The sequence below is a fragment of the Diadema antillarum genome, unplaced genomic scaffold, assembly GCF_040938485.1.
Source record: "Diadema antillarum isolate AM-2024a unplaced genomic scaffold, OU_Dant_1.0 seq00000129_RagTag, whole genome shotgun sequence".
NCBI classification, from domain to species: Eukaryota; Metazoa; Echinodermata; class Echinoidea; order Diadematoida; family Diadematidae; genus Diadema; species Diadema antillarum.
In genome coordinates this window covers 1270401-1286493 of record NW_027271207.1, presented here as the reverse complement: position 1 = coordinate 1286493, position 16093 = coordinate 1270401, and the positions used below count along the sequence as shown (strand labels likewise).

Genomic DNA, 16093 nt, shown 5'->3' with positions numbered 1-16093 from the left:
GATTTAACATAGTACATATGAAAATGAGAAGTATACGAAAATAAAAATGCAATTATATCTTTGTTAATATACACATAAAGCGTATAGTACAAGTCAACTAAGGATGAGGATGGAAGTGGAGGGTCCCACTAAGAAGCAGAGCTTGTACGATATGGGACCCTCAGAAGATAAACAAGACAGCAATATAAAACAAAATAAAACGAACCGATGTCAACTGACATCAAGATGATTGGGAAGGGGAAAAGAAAGAAAAGGGAAAAAAGAGAAAAAATGGGAAAAAAAGAAAAAAGAATACAGCACGTGCCATCGTGGACGCAAGCAATCTGGATTCCATAATGTAAAATAAGTGATGAAATACAACCTGGATTGAATATAATGCAAAGAATTTTTTTATGCATAATTATATTGGTAAGAATGCAGGAGAAAGCGAGAATAGACACATCGATATATGTAGAACACTGACAGGAACATAATTATAAGGAGGACTTACTAAATGTAGAAAAAAAATAATAATTATAAATTCATAGCAATTGTTTGATATTCAAAGAAATGATGACTTGACTGAGATGATAACGAAACTAACTCGGTTGGATGTTGTAAATTTCAATAGAAATAATTTTAATTCATTCTTGAAGGAGTGCATAGTGTTCATGGAGTCAACATTATACTCACACACGGTTGGGCACTGCGTTCACATTGTTCAAACGCCAGAATTTTACTTTTTACTAATCTTACTGGTTCACGCTGTATCTTTCAAGCGCAATATAACTAGAAAAATATGAAATGAGATGATCTTTAGTTTCATTCTATGTTGATATAGGCCTATAGCCAGATAGCCTTTTTGCAGGTTTTTCCGGCTTTAATGTTCAATGTGCTGCACTTTAATTCGACTTTGAGACACTCCAGTATTTTTAAATTTGCAATGTTGCGATTAGAATGTCTCTGAGAAAATGAATTAATGAACAGTTTGTCATACCTGCAGAAAAAAAAAACATGTTCAAGAATATTTTAAGCATGTTTCATAGGGCAATTAGTTATTTCACAGTAGGATTTTTCACTCTCGTGTAAACATTCTTTTTTTCCTGATTAGAAAATGTCACTTCTATTTCATTCTGGTATCAGCACTATACTCAAGGCTTCAAAAAACATCCCACATACATACAGGTATAAAAACAAGCAAACAAACAAACAAATACATTAACCTTTACATGAAAAGAAATAAACATCATTCTCTTAACCTAATTTGATTAGAAATCTGATAATAAAAACTAATGAAACGAGAGGAAGCTTGATTGCTTTCATCAATATATTGATTATAGTCATCAAGTTACTCTGTATGTCATTGAGAGGGAAATTAATCCAAGTCACATGAAAGTTGTGTAACTTGGTGGAAACGTAGGCTTTGGATGTACGTGTATGTGTCGGTGTTTTTCTGTCCGTGTATGTTCGCAAGCGTATGTTTGACGACGAATTAAATCTTATTCTTGTATGGGATGTACACATATCGACTTACGATAGTAAGCTTACCATCACCTGCAGAAAGGGACTAAATTGCAGAAATTTAAGGGAGTCGTTACTGCCTTCTGGTGCTGAGGTGACTTATATTTTAGCTATATATACCGTGATCTTACCTTGTTGATTCCAGTAATTTAAGAGAGCAGGTTATCGAGTTCTTCAAGAAGCGAGTCTGCCAAGGCGTAAGGCTACGACTCCCCGTCCTTTCGGTGAAAAACTTCTTCTGTGATGGTACGCGAGCAAATGGGAGATGACTGAGGCGAACTCATATCCAACCACTACACTAGTATCCCTAAGAACCTATAAATGGGTGGAACATGCTGGGTTAGAAAGCGTCTAGCCAATCACCGACGCCCTAAATTGGAATATTTTATCGCTTTGTTTTTTGTCGGTGTGTCCGTGTGAGTGATTCGTCATCTCGTTAACCGGATAAAGTAGATCATGAAAATAAAGCACTCTTTACCAGCTCAGTTCGTCATGCATGTCATGTCATTAATATTATGACTTCCTCAACGCTGAAAAAGAAATAATGACAACAATGATATTCGATTCTTTTAGAAACGCATAAAATCAAACATGATAGTTTCTTCGCGTGTACATGTAAAAAAAAGTATCAACATGATAGTCGTTTGGCGTGTGAATAAAAACAAGCATCTTTAAAGTTGTTTCAGAGCTGTTATATTGTATATGTCTTGCCCATACACACGCATGTAAACTGCAAAAAGATTTATACACCATTTATCAATCACAATTGAAGAGCTTGCTTCCAAAAGACGCTAAAGCCATTGAAAAAGGATGGATTTAGCGCCTTTTAGAAGCAAGCTCTTCATGGATTATCACTGTTTTCACTATTGTTTTTTTTTTTTAGGACTGTCAGCAAGTTCTCCAACATAAATTAAAAACGACAGATTTCGCAAATACGTCATTGTAATGATCTATAGCTTGGCATGAAAGACAACAACAACAACACAACGACAACAGTACTGAACAACTAGAGTGGAAATTTTGATATCAATGTAGGATCATACACATTATCTCTTTAATTTTGAAGACATTAAAAAGTTTGCAGGCAGCTTGCTAATGTTGTCTGTAATTTTTCTTATTTTTATCATCATTTTCCACTATAGTCTGCAGATAGTCATAGATATGAATGGTCATCAAAGTTAACAATGTGAACTTTTCACTGACGGGAATTCAATGTGTACGAACGTTTATTAAAGGCATAATTTACTATTTGCAGATGAAACAAAAACCCATCATTAGTGCTTCAAAATAGTTCTAAAATATGAGTTAGGGATGGAAACAACTAATGTAAAAATTTGAATCAGTATAATCAATGTTAAGCATTGTTAAAATGTGAACAATAGTTATAACAAAAATGCTTCCAGACTAAACCGTCTATAGTTATGGTTTAATGAGAAAAATAGTGATATCTCCTAATATTTTAGGCTTTATTGCAACAAAAAAAAAAGTGATATATATATACGTTAGGATGTTTTGTGATACAATTGATCTACACATATGCATCAAAAGTGGTATATCTTGAACATTTTTTTTTTAAATCACTTCTCCCAAAGGTAAACAGGACCTTTACTTCTCGAGACAAAAAGCATCACTCATCACTGCATACTGGCCTATACAGGGTGTGTTCGCCAAGCGTGAACGCCACTGAGGACTGCCGTAGGTGAGGATTCCGTTTGTAACGTTTTGCGAGATATTTAGAAACCACTCTATGAAATGTTAAAGAGCATACAATTATTAGGGGAGTCAAAAGTTTATGTTTACGAAAATCGGTTTTGAAATGACTGAGATATCTAACAAAAAAAACAAGGTAAAACAAAGATATCCTAATAACAGTCGTGGTCTGTCAATGCTATAAGGATCATTGTTTGTTTGTGTGTGTGTGTGTGTGTGTGTGTGTGTGTGTGTGTGTGTGTGTATGTGTGTGTGTGTGTGTATGTGTGCGTGTGTGTGTGTGTGTGTGTGTGTGTGTGTGTGTGTGTGTGTGTGGTTTTTTGGGGGGGATATCTCAGCCATTTCAAGTCCAATTTTCATCAAATAAACGTTGAACACTTCTTGAAATTACATTCTCTTTTACATTTCATACGAGGTTATTCATTATCTCGCCAAAAATGCTATAAGCCTGACATTAGGTCTCAACCGAAACTATGCGATCCCTTTAATGCATTGCCATAGAAGGTCTTGTCCAATTTGGGTCATCCCATGAGTTAGACACCCACGGCTTATACAGCCCACGAGCTCGACACGAAGCTAAAAAGGCCAAGGAGACCGACACTGGGTAGCTACTTAAGCCCCATCATGATGATAATGTCAGTCTCAAGGGCCTTGTTTACCTAGTATCGAGCTGGCGGGCCATTATACACTCAGCAAAAAAAAAGAAAGTAAACACTTTTTCGAGGTCATATTTTTCAGAGAAGATTTTTATGAAAATCAATGTATTAAATACCATATTAAAGGTAATTTAATTGGCTGTTAAGCTCATAGGTTAATTGTGAAGAAAATTTTACGATCGGGTGAGCACATTCGTTTTTGTCCTCCAAGGCACAAGATTAAAGATTGCAAAAATTGACATGTTCTCTTTCATTTGCAAATGCCCTTCATGATAACATTGACAACAAAAGTCCAGTTTAACACAATGAGGGACATGAATGAAATAGGAAAAACAAGTTCTTGTTCTCTCTATCTCTTTATTACCTCAAAGAAAAACAAAGTGGGAAACTAAAGTGGAAAAGTAAGAATTTTCTGTCAAGTCAAACCTCAAATGACATAGGGAATAAAAAGCATAAAGATGGTTAAATGAGCAGAATTTCTTTATTTATTTCATTTAAACTAGTGATTTACAATCCATGTGACAATTTCAAGAACTAAACATTATTAACAATTTCCTATTTGAAAAAAAACTCAAATTTGTACCATTTTTGTTGATTATTACCTCTCTTATTTCATTTGAATTTAGATTTGACAAAAGATGCTTTATTTTCCTCCATTATCTTTAGCCTTCATTGGTCTTTTAGGTACATAAAGATATCATAGAGATCAAAGGTTTGTTTTTGCAACTTGATTCATGTTTCTTTTTGTGTGAAATTTGTTGTTTGTTCTTATTGTTCTATGGAAGAGCACATAGGCAGGAATGACTTGTTCAGTTTTGCAATTTTTTTACTTTTGTGCCCTGGAAGAGAAAAACAATGGTGTTCGCTCGTGCGTTAAGTTTGACCTACCAGGTTGATAGCCCATTAAATTACCTTTAATATGGTATATAATACACTGCTTTCAGCCAAATATTCTATGAGGACTCTAAACTTGAAAAACGTTTACTTTCTTTTTTTGCTGAGTGTATTTCATGGGCTTACTTCAGATGATGCCGACCTCATGGGCTTTGTTCACTTAGTGTCTAGCTCATGGGTTATTTGACTCGACGGTGTCGGAGTTGTGACGTGCACCGGCGTCCTATCTGGATCTTGCATTTGAACAGTAAAAGTACTCTAAAAGAGCAAAAGTGCAGGGAAAAATTAGGTATCCAGTATATTGTTTTCATCAACGTACATCTAGTGAAAACTTGATGGAATAACATGGACGTGGATAGAATAATGATGAGATGGTTTAATATGATAAAGCACAGTAAGACCATATACCTCTTCACTGACAGCTAGGCCTATAGATTATTGAAGAAAAAACCACCGCAGAGGGCGTACAACCTTTGCCTACCACGACTGTTACGTAGAAGAGAGGCGCTAGCTGCCCGCCTCACCATGCGAGCTGCATTTTGTTCTGTCTCCGTATACAAGTTATGTACACTGCACTCACTACTTGCAAATTTCCTTTTCAGCTCGATTTTTGGTCAACGCGCTAACGTGCCAGGCGAAGTGGTTACAGTTCGTTATTATATAAGATGCAGTTGTCCGAAAATGAAATTCGATTCGTTATTTCAAGTGCTTGTCATTAATGAAATTAATAGCTTCGCTATTTAGAAGGTTCGCTAATCCTTAAATAGAATAAGATTCGTGATTCCGAAAATGATTTCAAGAGGAACTTCTTAGAGACGGGGTATAAATTTGTCGTGAAAAAGAATGGATGAATATCGTGCAAACATTGAATGATATACGCACACGAATACACTCTCTCTCTCTCTCTCTCTCTCTCTCTCTCTCTCTCCCTCTCTCACGCATATAAAGCACACAAATACCACGATATCTCTATATACACATACTCACTGGCGAAATGGACTGCAATGGTAACATGAAACTGAATGGAAAAAAAATCCCTACCCCAACCCCCCCCCCCCGACCGATCATTCCTTTTCAGTTGATCAGCTCCCATTCATCGTCATTACTACTCTACAGAAACGGTACCTCCGCCCATCCCCCTCCGCAGCAGATCATTCATATTATCACAACATTTTGTTTTGGGGTGGGCCATATTATGATATCCTATGTATTATCATAATATCTACAGGGGCGTTCTCGCTATTTTCGTAGTAACAAATTTTCATGTAATGAAAATCTTATGCAATCAAGTGGGTAAATCTATGAACAGTATTCAAAATATTTCTGTAGGTTTTCATTTTAAATTCACAATTTACAATTTAGTATGCACCTTCTTTTCTTTGCGTATAGATGAACATAGTACACTCGATAGAAAGACATCTTCATGAATTATGTACTTTGGCCAGTAATGCTTTGTTGTGGTAGGGGATGCTACTGTTTAGAATCCGTAAAGAACCCCCCCCCCCCCCCCAATAAAAAAGGCAGTTGATGTACTAGTATAGTAGTAGTAGTAGTAGTAGTAGTAGCAGTGATAGCAGAAGTACTAGATAGTAGAAATTTTGTAGTAATAAGTTGTACTATCTATACTAGTGGAAATAGTAGTGGTAGAAGTAGTAGTTTTGTAGTAATTATTGATAGAAAAAGTGTTAGTTAAAGTAGTCGTAGTTGTAGTAATATCATAATAGTATAGCAGTATAGTCGTAGTGGTAGTAGTAGTTGAATAAAAAAAAAAAGTAGTAGTATAGTAGTGGGGATAGAAGTAGTAGTAGCAGTAGTTGTAGCAGTAGCAGTAGCAGTAGCAGTAGTACTAGTATAGTGTAGTAGTAGCAGTAGTTGTAGCAGTAGCAGTAGTATTAGTATAGTCTAGTAGTAGCAGTAGTAGTAGTAGTAGTGTAGCAGTAGTAGTAATAGCAGTAGTAGTAGTAGTAGTAGAAGTAGAAGTAGAAGTAGAAGTAGAAGTATTAGTAGTAGTAGTAGTAGCAGTCGCAGAAGCAGTAAAGAATCATAATGTCACATTGTATGTCTCGCAAAGCGAGTTTGTTGATTGACAGTTTATTCGCTTACCCGTTCCCGTTGAAATTTCATGACGCCAGCGTGTGTCCGAAATATTCGCCCAACTGGCTGCCTTCGAACACCGCCAACCGTTGAGGGCAGCGTCCATGATGGTGACCTGCCAGAAACCAAGGAGAAACAGAGTTATAGCAAAAAACAACAGCAACAACAACAATAGCGAATATCTAATGAAGATGGAGGAGGAGAGAGAGAGAGAGAGAGAGAAGGGGAAGACAGAAAAAATACACACCCACACTGGTGTCTGATTATAAAACAATGCCCTGCTGAAAAGATCACAGTGTCCCAGTGTGAGAAACACAGTGTAAACACATTGTGAACACAGTGTGAAATCTCTTCACACTGTTAAACTCGAGCGTTTTAACAGTATGAACACATTGTGAATCATCAATTCAGAGTGTCACACGAAACATTACTATGTGAACACTCTGTTAAAACCAAACTAAGAGTGAAATCATCAATTCAATCTGTTAGATTCGAGCACTTTCGCATAGTCGACTATTATGACCACACTGTGAACACACTGTGGGACACTGTGTTATTTCCAGTAGGGTAAACTTCTCAATTAATTCTCAATTACTTCTCACATAATTCATTATCCATGAAGTTCCTGCTGATTGAGATTAGATCTCTTATGTCGGCTTACGTTCAGCATAGCGAACCGTCGTATACCACTCATATTTTGCATCATCTGACACAATCAAAAACAACAGGTAGTGGTCGAAGTCATTACCTGTCACGAAAGCGGTGTAAATGTCGTGAAATGCAAATACAGTAGATACTACAATACTGTCAAGCCCCACAGTTTCTCACACATAGTCATGGCATAAAAACTGATATCTCAGGTAATGATTTTAGTGTCCATTTCCAAACACCCGAAAGTTTACATAGGGCGATGTTTACAAGTCTTCGGTTCTTGAGTTACCTAAGGTGATATACATGCTTATCGGGAATGGGAGGATCAGGTGTTAACAGAGATAGCATTGTCGAGCAATACGGTAAACATCTTACAAAATACCGCAATGTCAAAGCATTCTATGCAGTCTACAGTAGACCTACTGCTGTAGCTGCTGACAACGTTCTTATGAACGTATTCCTGCAGTTATGTCATTGGTCATATCAGTGATTTCACGATCTGTGATAATTCTCGCTCGGTAAAGCAGTTCCCGGATGTGTTGTGTGCAAGGTCTCCGTTAAATATTCATATTCAGCAGCAGAACTGAACGAGGTCATCGCAAACTAGGCAGACATAGTAATTTTTGTTCGTTTTTCTCAAAGTTCTGATAGAAAGAGGCTGCCATACTTCGACGAGATCGGAGTCAGTTGGTGAGTTTCTTCCACAACTACTGTATTCTATAATTCTTTCTCAATAAACGATAACTGTAGACGGTTCATTCTACAAGCAATTTTGTTATAACTATTGTTCACGTTTTGTATATTCAACAATACTTAACTTTACTTATACTAATTAACATTTTTATTTTGGTTGTTTCTATCCCTATCTCAAAATTTAGAACTATTTTAAGCATTAAAGCTGGGTTTTTTTTTTCATCTGCAAATGGTTAATTATGCCTTTAATGAGTATGAAATTAATGTAGGGCCTACATTGCATATATTAGTGAATTGAAATGAATTAAATTAGATTGGATTTATTTCTCAAATTTCACGACAAAACCAAATACGATAAATGTCTTAACAGGCGCATTTTCAAAATCATGAAATTACAATTGTAAACGTAGACTTGTAGCTACAAAGGTGAATGTAATTAAATTAGAGCAAATAGACAACACAAAACTATTGCATATCTTTAAGTACATGGTAGAACCAAAGCTTAGGTCCATTATGAATAAAAGTACGAAATATGACGGAACCAACTCAGAGCAATGTTTGTAATTACTAGTAAGTTCCTAAGATTGAATGTGTTTCGTATACCGATACAATACGTAACAGAACACAAACGTTAGCCACGAAAATGAAATAATATACTCAGTTTTTGCTGATATCAATACTAAACAACAAAATTTCATGTCGTCCAAGCTTTCTCACAAACGTAGGCTTGGCATATCTGAATGCACAATGATAGATTTCGTATTCTGACTCTTCTCCGACAATTTGTACCCACAGTAGTCACCATGCGAACAATTCTGTCTTTGCCTCTGCTTGCTGCCATCATCACGACAGCAAGCAGCGCCATCACCGATCCAAACTTTGCCGACGGTCGAACCGTGATCGTCCACCTCTTCGAATGGAAATGGACCGACATCGCCGAAGAGTGTGAGAGGTAGGGTCAGTCAAAAAAACTATTTGCTTCGTTTATGTTTTGGTGGTTTTTCTTCGACGGAAGATAGCAATGTCTTTGAATAATTACAGTTCAAGTTCAAGTTCAAGTTCATGTCCAGTCAATCATCGCAGTGCTGATTCTCAAAATGCGACAGAAATAAACCAGAGGTCATCTCGCGAACCTGACACCCACGAGCCATATACAACCCATGGGCTCGACATCGAAAAAAAAAAGTACATTGTTATACAGCCAACGAGTCATACAGCCCATTGGCTCGACAATAAGTAAATAGGCAAACAAGGCCCATAGTTCACCACTAGGCAAAAAAAAAAAACAAGGCAGAAGAGACTGACAGTGCGTATGATATAGACCTACCCGTGATGCAATGAGTGTCGAACTCGTTGACCTTGTTTACCTATAGTGTCGAACTCATGGGCCGTTTTACCTAGTGTCGGACTCGTGGGCTCATTGACTCGTAGGTGTCGCCCGGACTTTATGACGTACACACAACCAAACGTACAAAGGAGAGAGAAATCAAAACTGGCCAAAAGAAATCTGCGAAGTACAAGTAATTATGATCACATGTTTTAGCATTAATCTTATCTATATTCATATTCTCATTTTTTCTTGTTTTGCCGTATCAAAATCATAACTCATCCTATAGAATACATTCATATGCAATATTCATGATCGACGTGTGAGGCGAAGTTAGGAGAATTGCATTTGGTGCGCTAAGATAATGTCAAAGCTAAGTTGAGCTCAGAGTGAATTATTTTGTTGCAAGCGATCACCTTTTGACACATGCAGGTAACAAACACACACTTACACTTTTGACCCTTTCTGTTTTCTGTTACAGATACACGGCGCTGTATAACTACTGATTATCATCATCATCATCATCATCCTCATCATCATCATCATCATCATCATCATCATTGATTAATCAAAAAGCGTAATATAAAAGGAAGACAGATTCGGCAAAGGCATAGTGTCTGTGAAGTCGAAGTCCCTAGTTAGAGGCTTGAGTTCACGTTCACATAATCACATTTTAGCAATGTCCTTGACTTTCGATGTCATCTCTTTCTTCTTGGTCTTCCTTTAATTGTTTCCTTCTCTCACTCTTCCACTCGAGCTTTCCTTCGTTGGTTTCAATATTTCCATCATTATTTTGCTATACATAATATATTTAAGTACAAGTGTATATCACTCACAAATCCCCGTTACTACTGTAGGAGAATGAGGAAATGGGGGACGAGTTACAATGATTTACATTTTTCTGACGTCACCCAGGTTTTTGGGCCCCTATAAATTCGCGGGTGTGCAGGTTTCACCCCCAAGCGAGCACGAGTACTTTCCGGACAACGAATACAGCTTGTACCCGTACCCCTGGTGGCAGCGATATCAGCCTCTGGGCTATGCGCTCAACAGCCGCAGCGGCACGGAGGCTGAGTTCGAAGACATGGTGACCCGATGCAACGCGGTGGACGTGCGAATCTACGTCGATGCCGTTATTAATCACATGGCGGCAGGTAAGGCTCGAGTCACGGGTGGATTTGTCAGTGAATTAATCAATAAATAATTTGAAAGTCAACGAGTGCAAGAATGACATGGTAAGTAAGTTATGTAATCGACAGATTAAATGTTTTTGAAAAAAGAAACCTACGGGGGGTTCATAAAGCTGTTCGTAAAGTTACGAACAACTTACGAGCGACTGGTGATCAGTTGTGATGTGCTATATTTATCAGAATTTCCATAATTCAGCACAAGAACTGATCACCAATCGCTCGTAAGTCGTTCGTAACTTTACGAACAGATTTATGAAACACCCCAAGGTTCATTAACTTTCATGTTGCATATAGCTTTTACATTAGCTGCAATGACTTTCTTGTATGCGTGATTCGCGTATGTTTCATAGATCTCTCTCCTTTATCAAACAATCGGATATAAAAATTATGTGAAACTTTCAGTTGACTTTAATACGAAGGGTAAAATAAAACAAACACTGATAATTTTTTTCATCAAAATCAGCTGTACAATGAAGATGTGATATTGCGAAGTTTCAGTATAAAATTGTTAAAAAGCGGGCGTCAGTTGCAGTTACATAATCATGCAAACTATAGGGTGATGTATGAATAAGTTCTGTTGTTTTGCATAAAATCAGTGAAAATATTTCGAACCTTCCTATTCAAGAGATTTTATTATTGTCATCACTTAAAAATCATCAAGTGATAAATTAAAAAGTTATTGATTATCTTTATGATATCGATTATTTGTCTTCATTTCATGGGAGCGTAGTGAAGCGATATCATTATCGCCTTTTTAAATGTTGCAAGTGAGGTTCTCATTAATATTACTCATAGACAAACCTGTGATACTATGAAATGTCAAATTTCTGCAATTGTTGCGATTTTAATGCACGTTTGATTCTACACTATTCGAAAAAAATGAAAATGGAAAAGCATTGTACCTCTGACGGTTCTGGGCAATTACTCCCTGGACAATTACCCCGACCCTTCCCCTGACCCTGACCCTAACCCTTTAAACTCTGACCCTAACCAAAACTCTTACCGCAACCATAATCTTTACTCTAACCATATCACTAACCAGTATTTATCCGGGGGTAATTGTCCTTCAAGTTTCAAGTTTCAAGTTTCAAGTTTATTTAACCAATTCATTAAACATTTGACATTTTACAAAAGGATACAGCATTAAGAATAATAATAATAATAATTCCTGGGAATATATTGCCCTAATATGGATCATGACAGCAAAATATTCATGATGTCTTTTGGCACACAATAATTATTGGTGCTTTATACAGGTAGCTATGATTTCCCACGGGTTCCATACACCGAGATGGACTTCAACGTCCCCCGGGGCCTCTGCCCTTCGCCAGACGGCGGCATCTGGGACGTCAACAACACGGACCAGATGCGCTACTGCAACCTGCTGGCGTTGAGCGACATCTATTACGGCCCGGGCAACGACTACTACGGCAGGGACAAGGTCCGCTTGATATTGATTGTACCGTAACCCTTTCGGTGCTGTTGCGTTGCAATACCATTGACATCTCATGCAGTTTTCATGCCAACGACAATCTCAAAGCTGAAGAAACAGAAATATCAATAGGCGAAAAATTGTGTGCACTTTTGCAGAATGTCGGCTAACAGTCTTGATGCAGGGGTTTGGATTCGTCCGGACGGAGAAAAAGATGGCGTTGCGTGTTGAAAAACAATAGAAGGAACACAAGAAGTTATCAAACTATCGAATTACAGCGCTTCTCGAGGTTTGGAATAAATACTGCAAAACCATAATATTGATCATCTTTCTGTTTTCAATGCCAATTACTGTATAAAATTGGAAGGAGAAGAAAATGCGTATCCTCAACTGACTGACAATTTCCTGACTGATTAATTCTATGTTAATTTTCATTCATTCTTTCTCGCTCTGCTTTCAAAGTAAAGACACTCCTTTTAAACAAATATCATTCCTGTTCCGTAGAAGTAAATAATTATTCTCTGTCACTCGTAAAAACTGTTCTTGTCATTTTTATGTGAGACGGCAGGTCGCATTTACGCAGTAGCAACGTTGAATTTGAGGAAAATCTTCATAGTTGAACTTGTTTGTTTTGTTTGGTGGGTTTTTTTTTTTGGGGGGGGGGTTGGTTTTTTGGTTGGTTGGTTGGTTGGTGGATTGGTTGGTTAGTTTTTGTTTGTTTGTTTGTTTGTTTGTTTGTTTTTTCCTTGTTTACCTCATCTTAACCCGTTCCATAGGGGAACCTGGTGGCCTGTGTACTAAGTCTATGGGGATTTCAGAATTCAGTATGGAATGGTTTAACGCACTCTCTGATTTTAATCTATGCACCTGTCTCTTTATAAGGTGTTGGAGTACATGAACAAGATGGTGGACATGGGCGTGGCTGGTTTCCGCATCGATGCTGCCAAACACATGGTGCCGTCAGACCTCGTCGATCTTTTTGACCGGTAAGTCACTAAATTGTTGACATTCACACCATGAATGCCTCTTTATCAGTAAAACCAGCCGGAATCAGGAAAGAGAATTCTTTGTTATTCCTGTTTAAATGAGAGAATAAACATCCCCTTTACAATTTTTGCTAAACATAAATTATGAGAAGTGATAGTTTTCTTGTCTAATTGATTTCAGTTGCCACGTTGGTCTACATCAATTCACGTTTATGGAAATCCAGCTATTTTGATAAAATACCGCTAATTCAGAAAGATATTTCAAATATGGTGATGTATAGATAGTCACACCTAAGTCCCCTTGTTGTCTCTTCTTTTCGTCAGCCTGCACGACTGTCCATTTGGTGGTCGTCCTTACATCTACCAGGAGGTCATTGACCGCTTCAGCAATGAAGCCATCACCCCGAGTGAGTATTTTGACACGGGAGACGTTACGGAGTTCAAATTCTGCGATCAGGTAGCACTAATCGGGCGAGGCTCACAACCCGTCGACGGTTTCTCTGATCTGGGTCATGCGGCGAGGTGGGATATGATGTCAACCGAGAACGCACTCGTCTTCGTCGAAAACCACGACAACCAGCGTAACCACGGCGGAGGTGGAGAGATACTCACTTACAAAGAGCCGGCTGAGTACAAGAAAGCTGTTGCGTTCACGCTCGCCTGGGATTTTGGGACCACTCGAATCTTTAGCGGATACGCCTTCAACCACAGCGACGAAGGTCCACCTTCCGATGCTGGAGGTCACACCCAGTCCCCGACTTACGACGACCAGGGATTGTGCGGCGGCGGATGGGTGTGCGAACATCGATGGCCGCAGATCCGTAACATGGCCTGTTTCCGTAACCAGGCCGGCGGAGAGCCGGTCACAAAATGGTGGAGCAACGGGAATAATTTCATCGCCTTCTCTAGGGGCGGTTCCACTTTCTTCGCTCTCAACAACGAACCGTCTACTCAAAGCCATCGACTGCAAACAGGCCTTCCCGCGGGCACGTACTGCGATCTCATCACCGGTGACCCTACGGACACAGGCTGCTCGGGGTCATCGGTGACAGTCGACGATGACGGCATGGCTGACATCGTGTTGGAGAGCGGAGAAGATTCAATGCTTGCCCTGAGCCTGGGAGCGACCTCTGGACGCGGCCAGGTCGATGGATGTGTTGTGTTAAGCAGCGCCTCCCGAGTGACGCCATGTCTCTCTTGGTTGTCATGTTTGCTTCCCATGTTTATTTTGCATTGCGACAAATTTAAAATTCTCTTTTAAATATATTCACAAGACAATATTAGTACCTAATTGCAATTTTGACGGAGATTGTTTCTTTTCTATCATGGGAAGAAAATTTCACGATAATATTTATGTATACTGTAAACATCTGTGAGTTATCGTGGATATTTAGGAATTTATGGCACCTTAAAATGCTAATCTACGATAGGATCATAAAGAAGAGCACCTTTGAACACTATTAGCTCTATAGTATTATGTCAGTTCCAGGCTACTAGGAGACCCTATCAAGATTGTTATTTGCATTTACTGCAATCTAAGTAATTTGCCTGTTTTTGGTTTTTTATACAAGGCTACAGAGTTTATGTGTGTCTATAGGTGACTCCCCTTTGATTCCAGGTTATTGTGCGTCTAAACAAGTACAAAATAAACTCGGATATCTCAGGATAAACAATGCTGAATAACGATTTTTGTTACTACAGATGGAGAGAGAAAGAGATGTACACTTTAACCAATGAAAATGAGAGAGATGACCTGCATGTTTGAGCGAATGTTTCCACAAATTGCGGATGATATGAGTCGTAGGTTGCGATCTCCCTGTAGACCACACTTGATCAATCTTGAAGCTTTGCTTTATGGCATCTCCTGTCCGATATACACTTAACAAAAACGAACAATTTTTAATATCCATCGATCAGCACTTCATCTTGTTGTCGACTTCACATCGTTAATTAGACTGTTGCTAAATAAATTGATTTTCATCTACTCAGGTTCAGTACTAAAGTTTTGTTGTTTTGTTTTGCTTTTTACATAAGTGTATGATATACCGGTAAGTGAGAAGAAACATGCTTTTTCATCGCTAAAACAGCTTAATCTTTCACATTTTGGTAACAAAGTCGACAATAGCGCAATATTGGTGTGAGTCTTGATATTCTATCAATAAATATCGCAAAACACCGCCAAAAAAAAAAAATCATAGTCAACAATAATTTATTCGCGCTTAGGCTTTTCGTTCCCCTGATGGTCGCGTTATCATTTGATTAAACACCAGAAAATATATTTAATTCAGACTAAGGCCCCGTTTATTTGGGTGTCATCCCAAGAAAACGGCACCTACGAGTCATACAGCCCACGAGTTCGACGTTATAGGTAAAAAGATGATTATTGGTAATATCATGGAAAGCGATATGATTTCGAAAAGAAATTGACAAAATTATTATAGAAATTAATAGTTATACACAAAATGGAGGGTTTGTTTGCAAAAACCGATAAGTCCATTTTTGAAGATTTTGAAGTACGGTCTCTGTCATAAAGTACAAAATAATACCTTTGAAATGATATATTGGTCACTAAAGGTACATTTTTTTAGTTATGGTCAAAAGAAGCACAAATTTTCTTGTTATTCTCTTTGTTTTTCTTGACGTTCAATTGCAAATATCTCCATTTGGCAAATATGGACTTACACGTTGTATCGGTTTTTGCGAACAAACTCTTCAAAATAATGTCAGTGCAGTATTCCTGAAAACAAGAACAAAAACAAAAAAGCAAGGCTTTACCATTTCAGATGATTTCGAGTAGCAAAGATTTCCTGTGAACAATAGGGAGCTTAGGAATTATTTTAAAAAGTTACAGCATGATTGAACTCAAGACTGATTGAGACACAGAAGTATAGGTGAGAAACTCGCCAGTGACGGAATAGCAATATTATCAGATCACAGATCACGTCATATCACGATCAGAA

At 38.0% G+C, this 16093-nt stretch overlaps 1 protein-coding gene across 1 annotated transcript; it reads left to right on the top strand.

Annotated features, from left to right (window-relative positions):
- Nucleotides 1–7821: 7821 nt before the first annotated feature.
- LOC139727377 (alpha-amylase B-like) lies at nt 7822–15134 on the top strand. Its single transcript, XM_071638337.1, has 7 exons — nt 7822–7867; nt 8994–9150; nt 10441–10679; nt 11972–12156; nt 13030–13133; nt 13458–14313; nt 15123–15134. Exons 1-7 carry the CDS (start codon nt 7822–7824, stop codon nt 15132–15134), a joined length of 1599 nt encoding a protein of 532 aa, XP_071494438.1.
- The last annotated feature ends 959 nt before the right edge of the window (nt 15135–16093 follow it).

Excerpts from the sequence above, each read along its gene's own strand:
- LOC139727377 (XM_071638337.1), top strand. The coding sequence starts at position 7,822 with ATGGGAGGATCAGGTGTTAACAGAGATAGCATTGTCGAGCAATACG. Across the intron at positions 9,151-10,440 it reads ATCGCCGAAGAGTGTGAGAG|GTTTTTGGGCCCCTATAAAT; the intron begins GTAGGGTCAGTC and ends GACGTCACCCAG. Across the intron at positions 10,680-11,971 it reads TATTAATCACATGGCGGCAG|GTAGCTATGATTTCCCACGG; the intron begins GTAAGGCTCGAG and ends TGCTTTATACAG.